General features: G+C 38.6%; 2 protein-coding genes, 1 non-coding gene and 1 pseudogene across 3 annotated transcripts; 1 reads left to right on the plus strand and 3 right to left on the minus strand.

The window, feature by feature from the left end:
- Nucleotides 1-297: 297 nt before the first annotated feature.
- On the minus strand, nt 298-3,185 carry LOC125200762 (phospho-2-dehydro-3-deoxyheptonate aldolase 2, chloroplastic-like). The gene is made up of 5 exons (XM_048098522.2): nt 2,607-3,185; nt 1,971-2,248; nt 1,572-1,848; nt 1,243-1,488; nt 298-781 (listed from the first exon to the last, which is right to left on the minus strand). The coding sequence occupies exons 1-5, from the start codon at nt 3,087-3,089 to the stop codon at nt 527-529; spliced, it is 1,539 nt and encodes a 512-aa protein (XP_047954479.1). The 5' UTR covers nt 3,090-3,185; the 3' UTR covers nt 298-526.
- Nucleotides 3,186-8,585: 5,400 nt separating this feature from the next.
- LOC148932483 (uncharacterized) lies at nt 8,586-10,984 on the plus strand (annotated as a pseudogene).
- On the minus strand, nt 9,150-9,256 carry LOC148932484 (small nucleolar RNA R71). The gene has a single exon (XR_016136098.1). It is a non-coding gene; the product is annotated as a small nucleolar RNA R71 (small nucleolar RNA).
- A 7,767-nt stretch (nt 10,985-18,751) lies between the features above and the next one.
- LOC125202341 (small ribosomal subunit protein eS6-like) lies at nt 18,752-20,660 on the minus strand. Its single transcript, XM_048100720.2, has 6 exons — nt 20,534-20,660; nt 20,362-20,426; nt 19,792-19,849; nt 19,596-19,704; nt 19,237-19,509; nt 18,752-19,139 (listed from the first exon to the last, which is right to left on the minus strand). The coding sequence occupies exons 1-6, from the start codon at nt 20,537-20,539 to the stop codon at nt 18,904-18,906; spliced, it is 747 nt and encodes a 248-aa protein (XP_047956677.1). The 5' UTR covers nt 20,540-20,660; the 3' UTR covers nt 18,752-18,903.
- Between the last annotated feature and the right edge of the window lie 2,052 nt (nt 20,661-22,712).

Here is a 22,712-nt window from a genome sequence, read left to right on the forward strand (position 1 = left end):
TAGTTGAGTCATTTTTCCATTTTGGGAAGTTCCATCATAGTTGAGTCATTTCCATATATGGTAACTTTTTTCTCTTTCTTACTTTACTCTCTCTTATTTTCTTCTCTCTACTTTATTCGCTTTTTACTTTATTCTCTCTACCTTTTTCTCTTTCTGACTTTTTTTATCTATTTATTTAACACACTCAACATTAATTTCTTAAACTCCGTGCACAAAAGTTTCGCCTCAACTATGAGAGAACGGAGGGAGTATTAAATTGGAACTAGCACATGCGATGAGAGAGGGGCCACGACACAATAAGGCAACCACGTCATTTATTCCAAAATAATACTTCCAAAATAATACAGAAAATCTCTTTACGTTCACAAATTAAAGATAAAATAAATTCCACTTAGAATACCACATAGAACACAATTACTGAGAAGGTAGGAAAACGGCATATTCCACAAGACTGTTGTTGGTACTTACCACTTGCATCCAAATATTGAACCTTAGTTACTACTATAATTTATCTAGTGTAGAAAATCTAAGAGAGGAGACGTTGAGCTGCCATCCTCTTCTTCCTTAGCCTCTCCGAAACGATGAAGGCCAGTTCCAGTGACTGCGATGCGTTCAGTCTCGGGTCGCAGTGTGTGTGGTAGCGTGAGCTCAGATCGTCGAATGTCACTGTCCTTGATCCTCCGATGCACTCTGTCACGTTCTGTCCGGTCATCTCCAAATGGATTCCACCAGCGTGGCTGCCTTCTTGCTCATGAACATCGAAGAAAGCCCTCACCTCCGCCTGCGAATAGGCCAAACAAAAAAACATTACTACATTTTCTAGGATTAAATGAGTCAACAAAGAAAGCGACAGCTCAAATAATGCCACACCTAACTATTGTTCAACTACCTCAACTAAGCTCCAAAAAAATGTAGTAGCTCCAGAATTTTTTCATTATAGTAGCAATTTTTTAAATATATCTAACTATTCATAGTCAAAATTGGTACAACCATTTTCAAATGGGCAAACCCCACACGATTTCTTCAAGTCACTGACTAATGTTGATGTCATGTCTCAACTTGTATCTGTGCATCAAGTGGTCTAATTCATACGGTATATAATTAATTTTCAATCACTTTTGCTTTGAGGAAAATAAATAATATACTACTATTAAGGGATGATGAGTGCACAATGATCAAAACCTATCGATCAAGTTCAAAACCGAATTTATATACGATGACGGGGAGAGAAAGCAAACATACCAAGATTGCATCAAAAGCACGGGTCTTGAGTCCGCAAGGTGCCTTGATAGTGTTTCCATGCATAGGGTCGCATACCCAGGTTATGATTTGGCCGGCTCCACGGACTGCCCTCACCAAATGAGGCAGCTTGACTCTCATATTCTCGGCACCCATTCTGACAATGACAGTAATCCTTCCTGGCTTGTTGGTGGGATTCAAGATGTCGATGAGTTTAGTAAGTTCCTTGGGGTCCATCTTTTGGCTCACCTGCAAATTGGATTCCATACATATCTTAGTATGCTGTGTTAATTGGTAAGAATTACTTCTACAACTGTGTTCAAGATTTCTACCTTGATACCCAGAGGGTTAGAAACTCCTCTCAAGAATTCGACGTGTGCACCGTCAAGCTGCCTGGTACGTTCACCGACCCAGAGCATGTGTGCTGAGCAGCCGTAGTATAGACCAGTCGTTGAATCTTTGCGGGTGAGTGCCTGTTCATAAGGCAGAAGCAAACATTCATGGGAAGTCCAAAACTCTGTCGTTGACATCACAGGGTGGTCGATTGTGAGTCCAGCAGCCTCCATGAACCCCAAGGCTTCGTCAACCCGGTGGGCCAGTTCTTGATACCTAATGAACCATTCAAACACGGACTTTTAGCAAATGAACGGCCTAAATTTATTTAAACAATCCACAAAATGAGATCAAACTATAGAACACTGATCGTTTCAACGCCATTCATTAGGACACACCTGTCGCCCTGTTCGCTGTTCTCGACAAAATCAAGATTCCACTGAGTAACTCTCTGCATTGCTGCGTAACCTCCGGTAGCAAAGGCTCTGAGAAGGTTAAGGGTCGATGCAGCCTGGCAGTAGGCCCTGATCATCCTGTGAGGATCCGGGATTCTTGATTCTGCAGTGAAGGCATCGCCGTTAATGTTATCACCCTTGTAACTAGGAAGCTTAACTCCATCCTTTTCCTCCATAGGGTCTGATCTTGGTTTGGCAAACTGCCCAGCCATCCTCCCAACCTAAGGAAGACCATCCACACAACTATTACTCACTTGTCAAATAAATGAGAATTTAGCAATTTGAATTCTCAATAGCCTAGCATAACAAGAGCATTATGCTTGATCGTCTACTCTAAAATAAGGCATGAAAACACAAACTGTGCATATTAATGACTTGTTATACTACTAATTTAAAGCAAATGTGGGTCAAACCAACAAATCTTCATAGTTTATTTTGAATGGAATTGAAACCCCCAAATTGTAAGCATCTGACTATCATGTTAATTTAGATCTTCGATACAGATCTAAAAACAGCAATTCGTTAACCTAATCTAGCAATGAATACATTTGATTGAAAAATCAATGGCGGAAATTTCACCTTGATAACAGGCAATTGACCACCGAAGGAGAGGACGACGCTCATCTGGAGGAGAATTCTGAAGGTGTCACGAATGTTGTTAGCGCTGAATTCCTTGAAGCTCTCGGCGCAGTCGCCGCCCTGGAGGAGGAAGGCTTTGCCGACGGCGGCCTCGGCGAGGCGATCCTCGAGGCTGCGGACCTCTCCGGCGAAGACCAGGGGCGGGTAGGCCTCCATGGTGTCGAGCACCGACTCGAGCTCCGCCACATCGGGATACTCGGGGAGCTGCAGAGCATTCTTAGTTTTCCATGTAAGCGGGGTCCACTTGGCGGAGGAGGAAGGCGTCGGCGCCACCTTGGCCGGCTCCGCAGCATGCACGGCGGAGATACGGTGGCGGACGCAGGAGAGGGAAGGGGAATGGGCGGCGGCGCCGGGGAGGAGAGATTGGGGGTGGACGATGGCGGATTTGGAGGAGAAGGCAGCGGTGTTGGGCAAAGCAGCCATTGTCACACTCTCTGTCTCTATCAAAATTCAATTTGGGGGAAATGTGGGAGAGAAGAAGAGAGGAGTGGAGAGGATTGCTCTACAACAACCTGGAATTGCAGAATGGATTTTATAGAATGTAGAGAGAGTAGGAGTTTGGTAGGTGAATTTTTTTTTTTTCTTTTTTCTTTTTTCATTTTTTTTTAGTTTATTGGGGTTGGTGTAATCATTGTCAAACAAGTTTTTCTGAATGTTAGGTTATGTGTCTGCTGCTTTCTACAAACAGGTTGTTGATCATTTCTTCTTCAACATTTTTTTTGACTAATTTTTATCCAAACAATTACTATTACATACATCCATGAAAATTTATCATTTTTTTCATTTTCCTCCAAAATGTATCTCATTTTATTTTTTTACTATTTTTTATAGTGGATCCCATCATCCATTAATTCATTCTTACTCACATTTATTATAAAACTAATATATAAAAGTAAGACCTACAATCAACTAACTTTTTCAACTCACTTTCCATTACATTTCTTAAAACCCGTGGCTGATCAAAGTGGAATAAATTTTAGAGGACGGAGGTAATAAAATACAAGTACGTAATTGTCATGTGTTAGTGTGTGTGTGTGTTACCTCAATTTTATGTGAACTCATCTTAATTGTCTTAATATTTTACATATTTTTTCGCATAATCTACAATGTTACATTCTACTTCATTTCCTAAAAATAGGAACTTTGAAAATAAAAATTGCAAAATTTATAAAGTAAGAAAGTTAGAGACTAAAAAAATCAAATAAATGAGAACAGAAAATATAGTGAAATTAGTATTGGTGGATTATGGAATCCATTTCCCAAAATAAAAGAGTTTTTAGTTTAAGAAATGAAATAAAAGAAAAAAGAATTCTAGTTTTAGGAAACAAAAGGAGTAAGATCATCATGTTATGTGTCGTGGAGGATTTAATTTTAGTTTTGAACGTGCAGTACATATGTACATGTAATATGATTTATATTTCATCATTTCAAGTTTTGATTGGGCAAAATTATAAATACGGTGGGATTTAATTTGTTTAATGATATATGATAAGTTAAAATGTTTTGTCTATGATTTAATCTTCACACTCTAAAGATAGATCAATATACAATATCACAAAATTTAAAGAATTGATATTTAAAGAGTTGGAGGCGTGGAAGGGGGTGGTGGCGACCAGCACCGCGAACCACTGCAATTTATTTATTTATTTATTTTATTTTTTCTGAATTTATTTCTATTAAATATCTATTTCCAATTCATTTTTTTCACTCCATTTCATTCTATTTATTTTTGGTCCAATTAATTTTGTTCTAGTCTAATTAAAATATATCAACAATTAATAAAATAATTGTGATTTATAGCTATGGCATGACTGTCTATTGGGCTGGACAAGTTTTTATGGCTGTGGCTGTGGCGTGACTGTTCCGGAGCTGTTGTCCACCACTATGGACACTCTTAGGGCATCCACTATAGGGGCGGCGCGCCGGCCGCCCCCTTCCCGGCTACGCCGCGGCGGCGTATAGTGGCGGACGCGTCCGCCCCGGGGGCGGACGAATTTGTTGGGGCGGAAGGGGTAGCACCGGCTTTGCGGCGAGGACGAGCCGCTGGAGAGAGAAAAGCGGCGGTCGCCGCGCCTACCTATTGCGCGGCGACACCGCCGCGGCGGACCGCCGGTTCCGCCTTTTTTTTTTTTTTTTAATTTCGATTTTTTATTTAATTTATTCCACTCCACACCCATTTAAATTAAATACCCACCAATTTGTCTTCCACTCCACACCCATTTTTAGTCCGATAATTTTAATTGTAAAATTGAATTAAAAAATACAACAAGAAAAATAAAGTGAAAGTTGTCCACCAAAAAGTGTCCACTATTGTTGCGGACACTTTTTTTTGGGGCTGTGGACAAATAAAATGGGGCTATGGACAAAAAAAAAAGTTGTCCACCAAAACTTGTCCACCTATAGTGGATGCTCTTAGGCCTTAGCATATGCATTCCGTAATTTGGATGTTGTTGACCATCGTTAATTAGATATTTAGATGCTCGGGCCGAGACAATATTTAGATGAAAGGCAAAATAGAAATAATTGTGTAATTTTTCATTTTTTATATATACTCATATCCTGTAAGTTTTATTTCAAACTCAAATAATGACAATTTGGCGAGATATTTCCCACAATTTTCCGGTGAAAAAAATCAGAATTATTAATCGTAATTATTACCTTAATCTGTCCTCATCTTAATCTAACTACTACTGCTGTAGTTGCTGAGGTTGGTGGGCAATTGGATATATATGTCATTATATACAAGTAGCAAGGGCAATATCGAAATTTGATAAAAGAATCAAGCACATGCTCCAAAGATTCCAGCCGACAGTATGGTTTTCATAACAAAAAGAGTGCTGTCCTTTTATTAACTTCGTTTTATTTTATTTTATTTTATTTTTTTTTTTTTTAACATGAAGTAAAGTGGGCATTTCACGTATCTGAAACCCGTGAGATATTTCTTACCCTAACTTACAAGGCAATACATAATTTCATCCAACTACATTTTCATGGGTTACGGTAAATAGTGTTTCAAATTAAGTAAAGCTTAGCCGTCTCATTATAGCCATCCAAAGTATTCCACTTATAAGGTCATCTAGAACTATTTATACTAAATTCATACTTATTTTTTTAAGTATACATCACACATAAAGTAGTTTTACTTGCATCAATTCAAATTTTACCCCATTTTAGAGATCTCACAAAAATTTTTAATAGCACCATATTTTCTCCTTAAAAAATGGATTTGGATTTAGTGTATAGTTAGAAAATTTCTACATAAAAAATGAATTTTGGTGTATGATTAAAGATGAAAGCAAGGGTGAACGAAAAAAAATATCTTAGCAGGAGGCTTCATTATAAATATATATTCTAGAATAATATTATACTGCATCCGTACCAACTAAATTGAGTCATATTCCTTTTTGGACATTCAAGCAAAGTTGAGTCATTACTTTTTTTGACAAAAATAAAACATCTAATCAATCTTACTTTATTCTATTACCAACTTTGCTCTCTCTTATCTCTCGTAATTTTTTTTATTATCATTTAATCAATTCATGTCAAATTCTTAATCTCTTTGTCCAAAAGAAGTGATCCAACTTAGTAGGGACCTAGGAGTAATATATATACTCCTTCTATCCCACAACAAGTGATGCGCTTTTTGGCCACAAGATTATGGATACTTTATTTAGTGGCTGAATAAACAATGAATAAAATAGGAGGGAGAAAAAATAGGGCAATAAAATAAGAGAAAGATAGAGTGTTGTTTTTTTGCCAATAAAGTAAACGCATCAAGTTGGTCGAGACAGCCCAAAGAGGAATATTCACAATCCTAAAAGGAGGTCTCACTTGAGTTATTCTATAAAAGGGGTAAAGGGGCAAGGATACTGCGTCCATATCCTGGAGGTCACGAGTTCGACCCCTGGGAGGCGCAACCTGGGATTAATTTTCCCTGTGGACCTGACAAGTTGACTAGCCATTACCCAGCTCTGGAAGTTGGCTGGCAACTAGCCTAGCCAGTTGACTAGCCATTACCCAGCTCTGGAAGTTGGCCGACAACTAGCATTCGGTATCCTTGCCCCTTTACTGAATAAATACTTTATGTTTTTTGCTTATAATTATGTTTTGTGTGAAAATATGTAAAATGTGTGTAGTGTGTGCACTATGTGTATATTTATCAAACATGTAAATTCAATTTCATATCAATTCTCATTTTACCAAACATAGTGATGTGAATCAAATAATACTTGTTCTACTCCATGATTTCTCCTATTTTGTACATTAAAATCATCTATCAATTAATCATTAAAGCTTGATTATTATATATTAGTTGATAGATGTACATGTGGAGTAGCGTCTTATTGAAACTGTTCTTTGCCTATCAAGATGGTGTCCAAATTCTTTTATCTTACCACCATTATCTTCGTCTTTGAAATAGCTTCGCGTGGGTATATTGCACGCCTCAATCGGAGTTCGAATGAAGAAGTTATGGGCATTTGACGAAGGTTGCGCGAAGCAGTCAAAACCGGCAAAAACGCCCGGGTCGGGCGTTTTCAGCATTAAAAACGCCCGGGGACATCAAAAACGCCCGGGTTGGCACCATTTTGCCCGGTCGGGCGTGTTTCTCGAAAACTGCCGAATTTTAGGTTTCAAATTGGTTTCTTGGGCGGTTTTGGAGGATGGAGAGAGACTTCCTGGGGCGAAAAGTGAGAGGGAAAAAGAGAGAAAGAGAGGAGGAAGAAGAGAAGGAAGAAATTCCGGCCAACATTCCGACTATCCGTCTCCAAATCTCAATTCCACTCAACGAGAGCATGCTTCCTATGGTTTTCATCGTGATGTTTATCATGTGTTTAGGCTAAACTCTCAATGTTGCTCCAAGTTGTGATTTAGGCTTGTGTGAATGTATCTACACCTTTGAATCCACGTTTTGTCATCGTTGATGTGTTTAATGTTAGATTCTATCACTTTAGAGGCCTCTATCGTTATAGATGTTTAATCCTTGTTTATCGTCTCTTTAACATAGACTTGGATGGACTAAAAAATTGATGTGTTGTTGAATTTGAATTGTTCAGAGGATAATTTGACAACGGATTAGGTAAGTTTATATAGTAGATGTTTATGTCTCCCGCGCTTCCGCAGGAGTTTATAAACATCGAAAATTAGTTCATGGAACAAGTGTTCAGCTGACTGTGAACTATACGTCGCAAACATGTTCAGTGCAAGCGATTAGGTTGATGAATTAATCCCAAAATTTGTGCTTTTGATAGATGTAGAAATATGCAAGTCTTTTGAGCAACTTGGAGTGACATGCTTTTCCGTTTGAGAAATCCATCTTTTGTTAATCTTTTATTTTCGTTTGTTTGAATCTTTCAAAACCAAAAAAATCAATTCCTTATGTTTCATCTTTTAAATTCATAAGTTTAAACAATCTTCTACCTTCCTGTGGATCGACACTTGAAATACTACTAACGACGCTGTAATCTTGCAGTATCGTAGTATTATTAGAGTTAATTAATTAAACTTGATATCTTGTGTGAACTGAATCAGATACTCTAAAATACGCATCAAGTTTTGGCGCCGTTGCCGGGGAGGCAATAGGTTGTTTACTACTTAGTAGTTTTATTTTTGTATTATTTTGTTTGATTTTTCTCTTTGTTTTGTTTAGGAACTTACTTCGTGTTCTTGGAGGTGATATCCATCTACCACGTTGGGACTTGAAGACGAAGGAGTGTTTTATATTAGGTGATATCTTTTTAATTCTTAGTTTAGTGATTAGGATTATTTAGTTTTCACTAAAGCACACACGTTTTATAGGAACTTACCCCGAAGTTGTCGAGAGGTCTCGCTTTCGGTTGTAGTGAAATATATTTTGTGTATGTGCTTGGTTTCTTTTCTGTTGTGCAAGTTTAGGTAATTAAAAAAAAGAGAAAGTTGTGAATGCACACAAGATCACAGGGTACACCACCGTTTGGATTACTCTGTTATCAAAGAAAGAGAGGGCCGAGAGGTTCAGAGATTGAGATTTATCCGGACTATCAGAGTCCAGTTAGAAGTAACCCACTCTTCGAGTCAAGTTCAGAAAGTAGTTGTGGGACAGAGTCGGACACCGAATCAATGGCTGACAACAATAATAATCCACCACCCATGGGAAGGTTTGGCGACATCCTTAGATCGGGAGTTGATCACCCGGGGGAGTTTGCCTATGCACATGACAATGTCAACATCCCACCTCACTATATTAGTTTGGTTAATGGTGGAAATCTTTTCCATGGTCGAGATGAAGAAGATCCAATGAGTCATTTGAATGCCTTTTATGAATTGACGAACTCTCATAGACCGCCAAATGTGGAGCATCATCGAATCAAGAGAGCTTTATTTCCTTTCTCATTGAGAGAGAAAGCAAGGGAATGGTATGACTCACTACTAGGCTACAACATTGCAACTTTTGAAGAGTTGAAGTCGAAGTTTCTCTTAGAGTACAATTCTCCAATGAAGATAGAAAAGTTGAGAGAGGAGATCACTTCATTCCGACAAAAGTATGATGAGTCATTTGCCGAAGCTTGGAAGAGATTTACAGACTTGCTAAGGAAATGCTCAAGTCATGGACTAGCTCCGGGGCATGATCTTTTGAAGTTCTACAAGGGACTTAATCATGAAGGCACAGGGTTGGTTACTACAGGTTCGAGTGGGAACTTGGACGATTTGACCCATGATGAAGTAAGAGCGCTATTTCAAATATTAGCGAACAATCAGAGGAATTGGCATAATCCAAGGAAGGTGGCCGCGGGAGATACATTTGGTGCTACTAAGGAGTCGGAAAGGTGTTAGCTATAGAAGCTCAAATGGCTGACTTTAGTACTCAAATTTCGTTGATGACGAATGCCGTCAAATCTATGCAGTTGACTCCTCAATCCCAAGCCACGCCTGTGATGAAGTGTGGAGTGTGCCAAGGAGGACATTATACAGATCAATGTCCTAGTTTGCAAGGAGCACCTGTGGAAGATGTGAATTATATTGGGGATAATCGTCAAGGCTACAATCAAGGGCCACAATACAATCAGCAGAATTGGAGACCTCAGCAACCAAATTGGAATCAAGCTGGTCTTAGCAACACTGCGGGTAATCAATGGAGGAGTAATGCCCAACCCTCGGGGTATGAGAAGAAGCCATCAAGTGATGATCAAGTTGCACAGATATACTCCTTCATGACTAAGAGCCAAAAGGAGAATGATCAATTCAAGGAAAACGTTAATGAGAAGTTTGGCCACATTGATGCCACAATGAAGAACTTGGAGATGATGATAGGCCAACTTGCAACGGTTGTGCAAACCAGACCCCAAGGAACTATTCCAAGCACCACGATAATGAACCCAAAGGTTAATGAACAATGCAAAGCAGTCACATTGAGAAGTGGGAAAGAGCTAGAGAGACTTGGAGAGAAAGTGGTACATAGTGGCCCAAACATCTTGCACGCAGGGGCGGACAAGTTGTTAGGCTCGCAAACCTCGCACGCAGGGGCAAACGAGGGGAGTGAGTGGGCCACTACAGATGCTAGAGATGGTCTACAAGATAAAGAAGATGCAAGTCGGCGTGATACAAAGAAGAAGTCGTTGAGTCCGGCAATGGATCCGAAGAGTCCATTTAATTTTCCAGATTTTATACCGCCGCCTCCTTTCCCAATCGAGAAGAAGAGAAAGAAAATAATTCAAGAGAAGGGACTCGATTGGATGATGAATATTATTAGGAAAGTTAATGTAGATGTGTCCTTGGTGGATTTGTTCCTACATTTTCCTAAATTCTCCAAGTTTTTCAAGGACCTTATTGCGAAAAATGAGAAGATACAAGATGATGGTGTGGTGATATTGAGTGCATTTTGCTCACAGTTTGTGAAGGGAAAGATGCCGGCTAAGAGAAGAGACCCCGAAAGTTGTGTGATCCCATGTGAGATGGGAGATAAGAAATTTTCAAAGTGCCTACTTGATCAAGGCTCGGGAATATCATTGATGGCTTTGAAAACTGCAAGGTCCATCGGTCTTGAAGCAAGGATTGAACCAATCGACATTGACCTTCGGTTGGCGGATCATTCAATTGTTAAGTCTAAAGGAATCATCGAGGATGTCTTGGTGAAGGTGGACAAATTTATACTCCCAGTTGACTTCATTGTCATAGAGATGGAAGAGGACAAGGACATGCCTATTCTCTTTGGTAGGCCATTTTTAGCAACCGGCGATGTTGTAATTGAGACCAAGACAAATACGGTCATGTTTCGAGTTGATGGAGAGAATGTTGTGATAGAGCAGGAGAAGGCGAAGAGACACCAATTGGAGTTTGGATAGGAAAGCTGCAAAGAAGAAGGTCTAGCCAACGACTATAAACAAAGGCGCTGATTGGGAGGCAACCCAAGTTTTTTTTTAATTTAATTTTCTTTTATTTTTATTTTCATATGTTGGAGGTTTTGTTTGCTCAATTCTTTCCTCTAGCATTTGTTTTGAATTGAGTGTTTCTTTATGGTTTGTTTTTTTTGTTGTTTTGTTGTGTTTTGTAGGAGCACATTGGAGCTTATGAGGGAGCACACTTACAATTGAAGATACACCCACCCTCCCACCCATATGCTACGGATTTCATGCCAAGTTTGGGAAGTCTTCTATCCCTTTACTTTTTATGTTCTTCTTTGCTTGCATTGAGGACAATGAAACATTCAAGTTTGGGGGACTGTTTGAGTTTGAATGAATTTTATGCATGATGCATGTTTTATTGGATGTATTGTATGCTAAAATTGTTTTGAATCAATGTAATTGACGGGTGCATGCTTTATCTTCGGCTTTCTGGTTGGGAAATCTTGCTTGATTTTACTTGATCTTTGAAGCTTAGGATGGATGGAATCTGTGCATTGATTTATTTGAAAGAGCATTTTGTGACTACAACCGATTTCTTGAGTTGAGGAGAGTATGAAAGTCATATGTCTTGTGGAAATTATCTTGGATTGATTTGCTTTATTGAGTTGGGTGCTTGCATTCATATGTGTCAATAATATGGGATGATAAGGCACTAGGATGAACTCCATGGCCAAGTATTCACATGCCTAGTCCAACAAATGATCCCCTAGAAGCCACTTTGAGCTTAATCCCCATTGTTTTGTACAAATACTTAGCCAATTACTTAGCTACTAAAATAAGCCTCATTTTAGCCTCATCAATAAACCTTACTACTATTTGGGTGCTAAATACAAGTTTGAGCTTTGTTGATTGTGTTGTAAGTTTTGAGTGGTGTTCTATTAAAGTTTAGAGATTTTTCAAATTTGATGTAATGTATAAGTGTTGAGAATGAAGTTCTTTGAAAGGGAAAAGACGGCCTCCAAAATCGCAAAAGTCGAGGCCTTTGAAAAAAAAGAAAAAAGAAAAAGGAAAAAAAAATGAAATAAAGTAGAACTTCTATTGCTTTGTAAAGATGTACTCTTGTCTAGAAAAGATCTCAAGTTTGGGGGAGTGAAAATATGGATTGTAAAATATATATTGTTTGGTTCTTTGGAAGGAAGTTGTAGGAGTGAAGAATTTGGCACTCAAATCTGTAGTTTTTGAGCTACTATCCATATTTATCCTACCTCATCCCCTGCCCCATTACAACCTTTGAATAAAGACCTTGGACTTTATTGTTGATACATTGTGGATGTTTTGTAAATAGCTTGGTAGAGTTAAAGAAGTTTGATTTGAAATCCGCGAATCTATGTGATAAGTAATGCTTGACGAATCAATGACGACGGTTTGAGTTGTAAGATCTTATGCTTGGACTTACTTTGACGTGCACCTAGACTTGAAGTTCTAGGTTGATGAGTGATTGTTCTTGATAGTGGGAAATCTTGATTGGAAATGTTGGGGGTTTAGATTTTGTCATTCACGTCCTTACTTGATTCTTTGTGATGAAAACTTTTGAAAACTTTCGTGAGTTGAGTTTTGAAACATTGTGCTTTAAGTGGTCTTGCTCGAGGGCGAGCAAGTAATAAGTTTGAGGGTATTTGATGTGAATCAAATAATAATCCACGGACTCGTGGCTGAAACGATGAATTTTCCCGACAACTTTGTGCGGTGCATACTCATTGAGAAACTTCCTCCTAGTTGGAAGGACTTCAAGGACTACCTCAAGCACAAGCGAAAGAAGATGAGTCTTGAAGACTTGATCGTGAAGCTGCGCATTGAAGCGAATGTGCGCAAGATCGATCAAAAGGCTAAGGGCTTTAGCCCACTTGATGCCAAAGCCAACTTGTTGGAGCGGGGCGGTCCCTCCAACAAACGCCCTCGCCCAAATCAGAAGGACAAGGGAAAGGGAAAGTAGCTTGCAAAGAAATTTGAAGGCAAGTGCTACAAGTGTGGCAAAATTGGCCACTTTGCCAAAGACTGTCGCAGCAAGAAGAAGAAGCCGGCAGCCCACGTCGTTGAGAAAGATTTCAAGGACTGGAATGAAGATGACCTCGTTGCCGTGGTCACTGAAGAAGTCAACATTGTTGACAACAAGGGCGGCTGGTACATTGACACCGGCGCTACTGCTCATGTCTGCTCAGATAGGAGCAAGTTTGCCTCCTACACTTCTGTTGAAGGGAGGAAGATCAACATGGGGAACCAAGCATCGTCCGAAGTCCTCGGCATTGGCAACGTGATTCTCATGATCACATTGAAGGATGTGCTGCATGTCCCGAACATTCGCAAGAACCTAGTGTCAGGATCAATACTAGTTAATAAAGGGTTTAAACTTGTATTCGAGTCTGATAGGTTTGCTTTGTACAAGTTTGGGAAGTCCCTCGGAAAAGGTTATGTAACCGACGGACTTTTCAAGCTTAGTGTGGCTACGCGCCTTGTTCCAAAGCCTTTGGCTAACAATAATAATAAAACATCTACTTCCTCTTATTTGACCGAGTCTTCAAATTTGTGGCATTGTAGATTGTGACATGTAAATTCAAAAGCCGTGAAAAGATTAGTAAACTTAGATTTACTAAAGGCAATTGAAGTGGATAGCCAAGACAAATGTGAAATATGTCTTGAGGCTAAAATGACTAAGTTACCGTTTCACTCAGTTGAACGGAAAACGAAACCCCTTGAACTAATTCACACGGATGTATGTGATTTAAGGATGGTGCAAACTAGAGGTGGTAAAAAGTACTTTATCACTTTTATAGATGATTGCACAAGATATTGCTACATTTATCTTTTAAGAAGTAAAGATGAAGCAATTGAAGCGTTCATAAATTATAAGAACGAGGTTGAGAATCAACTTGGTTGTAGAATCAAAGCGATTCGAAGTGATAGATGAGGCGAGTATGTAGCCCCGTTTGAAGAGTTGTGCAACGCAAGTGGTATAATTCATCAAACAACAGCTCCATATTCACCACAATATAATGGTGTAGCAGAACGCAAAAATCAAACTCTAAAAGAGATGATGAATGTGTTGCTACTGAGTTCAGGATTACCCCAGAATATGTGGTGGGGGGGGGGGCTATTTTGACAGCCAACTATATCCTAAACAAAATCCCACTCAAAGGAAAAGACATCACTCCTTATGAGTTGTGGAAAGGAAGGAAACCATCCTACAAATACCTCAAAGTGTGGGGGTGTTTGGCGAAGGTGATGGTTCCCCCGCCCAAGGAAGTCACAGTTGGACCTAAAACGGTTGATTGTATCTTTATTGGATATGCACTTAACAGAAGTGCATATAGATTTGTTGTTCACAAGTCTGAAATATCGACTATTACAGTAGGAACAACAATCGAGTCAATGAATGTCGTATTTCTCGAAAATACATTTCCTTGCAAGGACAAAGAAGAAGTCCCAATCAATTCCGAGACAAGAATTGAAGATGAGGCCACTAGTTCTAAAACAGTGGATGAAGCCGCTAGTTCTAAATCCGCGGATGAAGAGCCTAAATCGCGCAAGCGAGTAAGGTATGATCCAAGTGATGCAGTACTAAGACGTGGTAGTAGGGTCAGAACACCAAAAGCATTTGGTCCTGACTACATTGCTTTTATGTTGGATGAAGAGCCAACGTCAATAAAAGTAGCCTTCGATGGCCCAGACGAGTTACATTGGAGAGAAGCTGTTCAAAGCGAAATTAATTCAATTTTGCTAAACGACACTTGGGTGTTGGTCGATTTTCTCGAAGGTGCGAAACCTTTAGGGTGCAAATGGGTGCTTGAAAGAAAATTTAAGGCCGATGGAACAGTGGATAAGTATAAAGCCCGATTGGTTGTAAAGAGTTTTAAACAAAAGGAAGGACGTGACTTCTTCGACGCCTATCCACCTGTAACGAGAATTACATCTATCCGAGTGCTTCTCGCGATTGATGCATTGCACAATCTTGAGATTCATCAAATGAATGTTAAGACTGCGTTTCTAAATAGTGAGTTAGAGGATGAAATCTATATGGAACAACCCGAAGGGTGTGTAGTACCTGGACAAGAGAAAAAGGTATGCAAACTCGTAAAGTCCCTATACGGATTGAAGCAAGCGCCGTTACAATGGCACTTGAAATTTGATAATGTAATGTTATCAAATGGGTTTAAAATCAACGAGTGTGACAAATGTGTCTATATTAAGAGCACTGATAACGGGTACGTTATAGTGCGTCTCTACGTTGATGACATGTTAATCATGGGTAGTAACACTCAAGTGATTAACGAGACAAAGACCATGTTAAAGAGAAACTTTGACATGAAAGATATGGGTCTAGCCGATGTAATTCTTGAAATGAAAATTCTAAGAACATCCGATGGAATCATCTTAACTCAATCTCATTATGTTGAGAAGATATTGAAGAAATTTAATGCCTACGATGGCGCGTCGGTTAAGACTCCAATTGAACTCGATGTTCACTTGAGCAAAAACAAGGGCGAACCCGTTGCACAAGAAGAATATGCACGGGTCATTGGGTGCATTATGTACTTGACTAATTGCACTCGACCGAACATTGCTTGTTCCGTGAACAAGTTGAGTCGATACACGAGTAATCCAAGCAAAGAGCATTGGAGAGCTCTTGTGAGGGTTTTGAGATATCTAAAACATACTCAAAATCATGGGCTACATTTTTCGAGATACCCCACAGTACTTGAAGGGTACTGTGATGCGAATTGGATATCCGACAATAAGGACTCACTTTCAACAAGTGGATACGTCTTTACTATTGGGGGTGGTGCTGTCTCGTGGAAATCCACGAAACAGACATGTATAGCCCGTTCAACCATGGAATCAGAATTCATAGCTTTAGATAAAGCTGGGGAAGAAGCCGAATGGCTTAAGAACTTCCTTGAGGATATTCTAGGTTGGTGTAAGCCAGTGCCTCCAGTGTTGATTCACTGTGATAGCCAAGCCGCTATCGGGAGGGAAAATAATGGCTTCTATAACGGTAAGTCTCGACATATTCGTCGACGACATAATATCGTGAGACATTTGATCACAACAGGCGTTATTACAATTGACTATGTGAAGCCAATAGATAATCTAGCGGATCCGCTAACCAAAGGGTTAAACCGTGATCAGATGAATAAGTTGCTAGAGGGAATGGGTTTAAAATCCACAAACTAAAGAATTGTTATAGTGGTAACCCAACCATGATGACTGGAGATCCCAAGAACTTGGTTCAATGGGAAAACTAAGCTATGAGAGTTCGTGATAAACACTCATCTACATCTATTCCCCAGAGAACAATAGAGTGTTTGAAAACGTGCCTTGTGGTGAGGATAAGTCTATGACTTTTAATGATTCCTAAGGATCTCAAGGAGATTAAGTTCTCAAAGAGACCGAGTAGGGCAAGATACTCGAGCAGGATCACCTATGTAAGTGTGAAGTGTGGCCGCTTCAAATTACACACTTATGAATCCAAAGTGGTGTCCAAGGCCGCAAAGGACACAAAACGTGAGAACGGATGAGGTTGAGGTGTTTAAGTGTTAGCACCATTGTCTCGGTGCACGCCGTGGGGGACTGGTTCAAAGCATCGCGCTACTAGGCCGCCTGTGTATCCGATGGCGTTGACTATGGAAGGTTCAAAGCTAAAAGCTACCTATCCTTATGCTTATATACCTCTCGAGGGTTGAGCTTGTGTCTGCATGCATATGCATTTGGCTATTTCCACTCATGTGGGAGATTGTTGGAATCTATGCTGGTCAATGGACTTTGACCAATTATAAATTTCAATGAGGCATTTAATTTTGTAAAATTAAATGATATAGTGTCGATCTACGTTCGGAGTAGATGACCGTGGTATATTCATTTTCTCAAATCCGATTCCCGGTGAGTGAGAAATAATGGATTAAAGTTGTGCAAAATTGTAAACTTAATGAGCTATGAGAGAAGCTTAGGGAATAATTAAGAGTTAATTATCCCACATTGGAAGTTACAACATTATTAAACTAGTATTTAATAAGAAGGATTATTACATGTAATAATTATAGTGGACTAAGATGGGTTGTAAGAGCCCACATGCGCGCACATGCGCGCGCCGACCGCCCTCCGCGAGCCGCGAGCCTCGAGCCCGAGCCCGAGCCCGCGCTCGTGCTCGTGCCCATACCCTTGCCCTTGTCCTTGGACTTGGATCGTGGCAATTGGTCTTTGGGTGGTCTTTGGGCTGTTCTTTGGGCCTGTTCGTGGGCTTGGTGCTTGGGCCTGGTTGTGGGCTTGGCCCAAGGCTAGTGGGTCTAGTTCTTTTTAGACCACCACCGTTTCCACGTCAGTGAGCCAATCGGGATGACACCTCGTCTGTATGACGCGGTAAGCCAACGTGGCTGACACGTGACAGTCCACGTCACGATCGAATCTAGAAGCTTCTAGATTCAGCCTCTTAGCTCTATAACGTTTTGTAACGCTCCCAATTAACCAGCATCCTATCTTCAAATGCACAAGACTCTTGAGGGATTTTTCAGGTGACTAGCCTTATCATTATGGCATGAAACTCAAGAAATACTTCATGTAACATTCAATCTTTTCTCACTTTTTACTTTCTTTCCTTTTTTTATAATTTTTCTTTTTTCCTATTTTTTCATTCAATTTGTTCTTTTGCCCCCATCCTTCTGTTTCATACTCCATGTTTTTTGTTTTATCATTTTTAGGGGTATCATTATTTTTTCCTCTCATCTTTTTACTTCATTATTTTATTGAAGTAGCTAGATCTGAACATAAGGTCAAAAGAACTGCTTTCACCACCAACATACAAGGCTTAATCCAGTGCTTCTCAAGAATATAACAGACCCTGTGATCGTCTAACTGTGAGTCAAATATTTTTTGAGAGAAGATAGAACTATCAGAGTAACGAAAAAAAAAAAGAAGTGGCCATTTTACAGAGGACACCATATTAGTTCACATCATCAAACTTGAAAGCAGATGGTAATAATAAGAAAGCGACTTCATGTTGAAGAAAACACATCAGACCGGAAGCAAACAACATGATTATCGTCTTAACCAGAGGTCAGACACCTTCAGAAAACCCCTTCAGATCTAGCTACTTCAATAAAATAATGATGAACATTCTAAATGACATTCTCTTTCTCTTCCCCAAACCTGTTACTAAACTCTGTATCTTCGAGATATTGCAATTTAAGACACCTACATAAAATGTTGCTTGAAAAGATAACACAACATTCTTGAATGGAGAAAGATATAACCCAAGTACCTAACACAGGTGTAATGGACTAAACTTTCTGATGACAGTGACGTAGTGGCAAAACTCCCAAGCCTCAAATAAATAAGCCAGATGTCAACGTCTGCATCGGTTCCATCTCGGCTACGTCTGGTATATCAGCCCGGTACACCTCATGTTCCTCTTCCTCCCTCTCTCTCAGAGTGTGCTTGCTGCTTAGCGTGTGAGAGAGCAAGAGGAATTTTATTGATAGAAACAGTTTAAATAGGATGATAAAATAAATTACAAAATTAATATTTTTATAGAAATTCAGATTATCAAAGATGATTGCAATATAGTTGTTGGTTCATATTTGCATGTTATACAGTGATCCTAAAAACGTTGCAATTTTTATTTTACAAAATGAACGAATTGCAACATATGTAGGCATCAAATCTGTAGAGTCAAGGAACATAGACGAAATAGATTCAGCTATATCTAAAGATGATAGATGCCAGAAGAAATAATTCAATACTCAAAAATGGAATTGAAACAAAACAGTACAATTTCAAAATCTTTCCAAAATTAGAAATAAAGGCAAATAAAGGAACCAACAACATTCATAGTAAAAGATTCAATATTCATGTGCAGACCACAAAGCCAATCATGCAGCAGCAGATTTAGTTGCAGCAGAGGCTTTAGAACGCCTCTTGGCCAAACTCTCACTTCTTCTGTCTCTCTGTTCCTTCAAACGAGTAGCAAGAAGCTTCTGGTACTCAGCAGCCTCTGACTTGCCCTTGACGATCCTCTTCTTCTTGTCAGCAATTCTAGCTCTTTTCCTCTGCAACGTCAATGGGGTCACAAGCCTCTGAATCTTGGGAGCTTTGCTCACTTCCTTGCCTGTTGAAGGACACAATTCAAAATGTAAGATATGTTTCCAATTGTGGGATTTCAAAATCACTGGTCGATTAACATAGTACACAGAAAAACAAGTTACCTGCTTTGGTGGTGAAAGTTCGGCGGTAAGTATTGACATACTTCCTCACATCATCCTCCTTGTTAAGGTTAAACAGCTTGCGGATCTTTGAAGCCCTCTTGGGACCTCTCATCCTCGGCTTCTCAGTATCAGTGAGTCCAGGAAGTTCGTTGTCACCCTTTTTGACAATCACCAAATTCAAGACAGAGAGATCAGGGCTAACAATGCACCCCCGAACAGACTTCCTCCTGCGCTCCCCGTTCCTCCTTCCATAACCGCGGAAGCAAGGAGTTCCTGATGAATAATCGTGTAAGCTCTCATATAGTACATGAGAAGACCATAAACCAAAGCAAGTGGCCATTACAGCTACCACAACATACCTCTGTGCAGCAGAAGCCTCACACGGCCAGTGGTCAACACTCCTTGCTTCATGGGAAAACCTTGTTTGTCACAACCTCCCATAATCTTGAAGACGTACCCCTTGAACTCCTGAAATAAACAATCAATGAGTTAAAACATAAAATCATGTACTAAGAAAAAATCAAACCGGATATGAGGGAATAAAGCGAGCCATACATCACCCATTGCTTCGCCATTGACTTCCTGGGAGATTCTCTTATCCCAAAACGCCCGACTGCAATTACAGATAAAAAAAACTTCTATCACATGGTAGTTTATACATACTACTCCACTAAACTAGCTCAAGTTTACAAAGATGGGGAAAGTAATTAACAGAAACACGACTAAAATCTGAGACAATTGATGACGACATGTCACATTATCAAGCCCATACATCACATCAAGCCAATGCCAACAATTAATTACAAACACAAGCACTTATGGGATCAGGAGTTGATTTAAAATGCACTTGCAGTAAACATACAAATTCAAATCAACTCCATAACATTTTTTAGATCACTAATTTTATAAAAAAAAAAAAAGAATAGGAAGCAAAAGCCCTAGCTAACCAAACAAGGTATAAAAACGAGGAACTAACACTAGAATGAATTAAACAGAAAATTACAAAATTAGGCACAATTCAGCAACTATCAATTTAATAATTCCGATAGAAAGACATACTAATATAAACATACACATAGATTTGTAAAAAATCCATAACTAACTCAATTAAATATAAATACGTACAGCTTGAGGTCATCGTCAATCTCGAGCTTCTTCTGGCATCCAGTCGTCGGGTTGGCAATGTTGAACTACACATTGAGGGAGTAAATTAGATAAAAAGAAAAGAATCGAACAAAAAAATCACAAAAAATTTCAATGAGAAGAATAATCGACGAATTCATGAATGCAAGGAAACCTTCATCTTTGATTGAGCAGCGCAGATGTGATTCTGCTACTTTCAAACAGTCGGCTGAATCAGCAAATTAGGGTTCTGGAAGAGGGTTTGGGAATGGCGCATATTCATCTTTATATAGTGTTGGGTGGTAAGCTTTTTGGGCCGGCCCATTTGTTAAGCTTCTTGGTATTCCTACTTGGGCTTGTTTTTAAAATTCTAGCCTCAAGAAAGAGTATTTTAAATGTATTTTTCGTATTGTTGCTATATAAATTCGTATTCTATAATTTAAAATTGGGATATTGGAGTCAATATCATGAGATTTTTAAAAAGTAGTATTTTTTCCACGAATTTTAAAATTGGTAAATAATATCACGAACTTTACAACGGGTTTATTATTTTTCACGAATGAAAAAATCCATATTACCCCCTCTGTCCGTCATTAGGAGTCTCATTCATGGGCGGCACGGGTTTTAAGAAATATTAATAAAAGTGGGTGGAAAAAAGTTAGTGGAATAGAGTCTCACTTGTATATATTAGTTTTAAATGAAATGTGAGTGGAATGAGTTAGTGGAAGGTGGGACCCTATTACCATTTATGGTAAAAGTGAACCGGGACTCTTATTCGCGGACGGACTAAAATGGAAAAACGGGACTCTTATTCGCGGACGGAGGGAGTATTTTAATAGATTGAAGAACAATTTTGGAGGGTGTGTTTCAAGAAAAACTATCTTCAAAGATAGAAAAACTTTAAACTCTCAAAATTGTTGTCGAGCAATTACGAAAAAAAAATTTGTATCATAATATTATTTGTGGAAATTTTGTCATTTGTGGGAAAAAATAACCCGGGATGAAATTCGTAATTATTTGCCAATTTTAAAATTCATGAGAAAAATCTAACTTTTTAGAAGTTTCATTAAATGCCAATATCCCTTCAAAATTAGAAATCATGAATTTGACACGTTCGTCAGACTATCACTTTGTAATTATCATTGCTAAATTGCTAAGTTAGACCACACCACATAATTACAAAGCAAAGAGGAGAATTCTTCGTCTAAAATATTTTATTGATGTCGATACATACTTAAATGTGGTAAATTAACTAGCATAACTAAAAAATAAATTAAATGTCACTTTCGCTCCCTTATCCATCAAAATCTCTAATTAAGTTATTAAACATTGCGTTTGAGTAACTAGAAATTAGGCACAACCTGTAAAATTATGTTCGGTTTCGATTAATATTATCTGAATATTCGATTAAAATCGAAATTAAAATTTATATCTTCTTTTTAAAGATAAGCTCAAGATTATAGTGTGTAGGAACGACTCAATAACTTAGGAAAAAAGTCAAAATTAAATTGATTAATACTATTAGTTACACAGTTTTGTAATATGAAGGCATTATATAGACTTCACTGAGTCACAAACACGATATCATGATATGGTAAAACAAATATCATAGCACACTACAAAAATAATTCTAATTTAGGATGCAAAAGAAAATATCTCTAAATTAAAAATAAATTATATTAAAATTTTGCTTTTATAGGATGTTTTTTTAATTGAGACACCAAGAATATGGACTTTTTATGTTTGTGATATACTGATATACTTAGTATTTAGAAACACATATAAATTTTATTAATTGCATAAAATATATGCTCAGCCAATAGTGACAATAGTGTTCTAGTCATACATCTACATCTCGACAATGGTGTTTTTGTACTTAAAAATGAGAAATGCAAGCAAGCATTTTTAACATCGATCTGGGAGAGAAAGATGAGTAGGAATGATATTATAAATAGAGCAGCTAAGCTTTTTATTTGTTTGGGCTTTATGGCTCTATGGAATTCCATGGCCTATATGAATAAATTCATATCAATTTTAAAAAAATTGATTAACCGATTAATAGGTCGGTTACAATTGATTAGTTATCAGGACAATCTAACATTGTATGGTTCGGTTTCAGTTCTTCTTTTGGGCGTATCTTTTTCCAGTTAACTAACAAAGTATTTGGTTATATTTATATCGAACCAGATAAACGTTTACTTTGGATTATAGATGACAAGTCAAGATATGATAATAGATATGACAAGTCAAGATAGGAGTAATTATTTTTGGAGTATTATGACATGAAAAGAGCTCGGTCTAAGGTAGTTTTGAGGGTCCATAAATATTACTCCGTCCCACATTTGGAGTCACTT

This window comes from Salvia hispanica, chromosome 2 (assembly GCF_029641045.1).
Source record: "Salvia hispanica isolate PSC_SH4W2 chromosome 2, Shi_PSC_v1, whole genome shotgun sequence".
Classification (NCBI taxonomy): Eukaryota; Viridiplantae; Streptophyta; class Magnoliopsida; order Lamiales; family Lamiaceae; genus Salvia; species Salvia hispanica.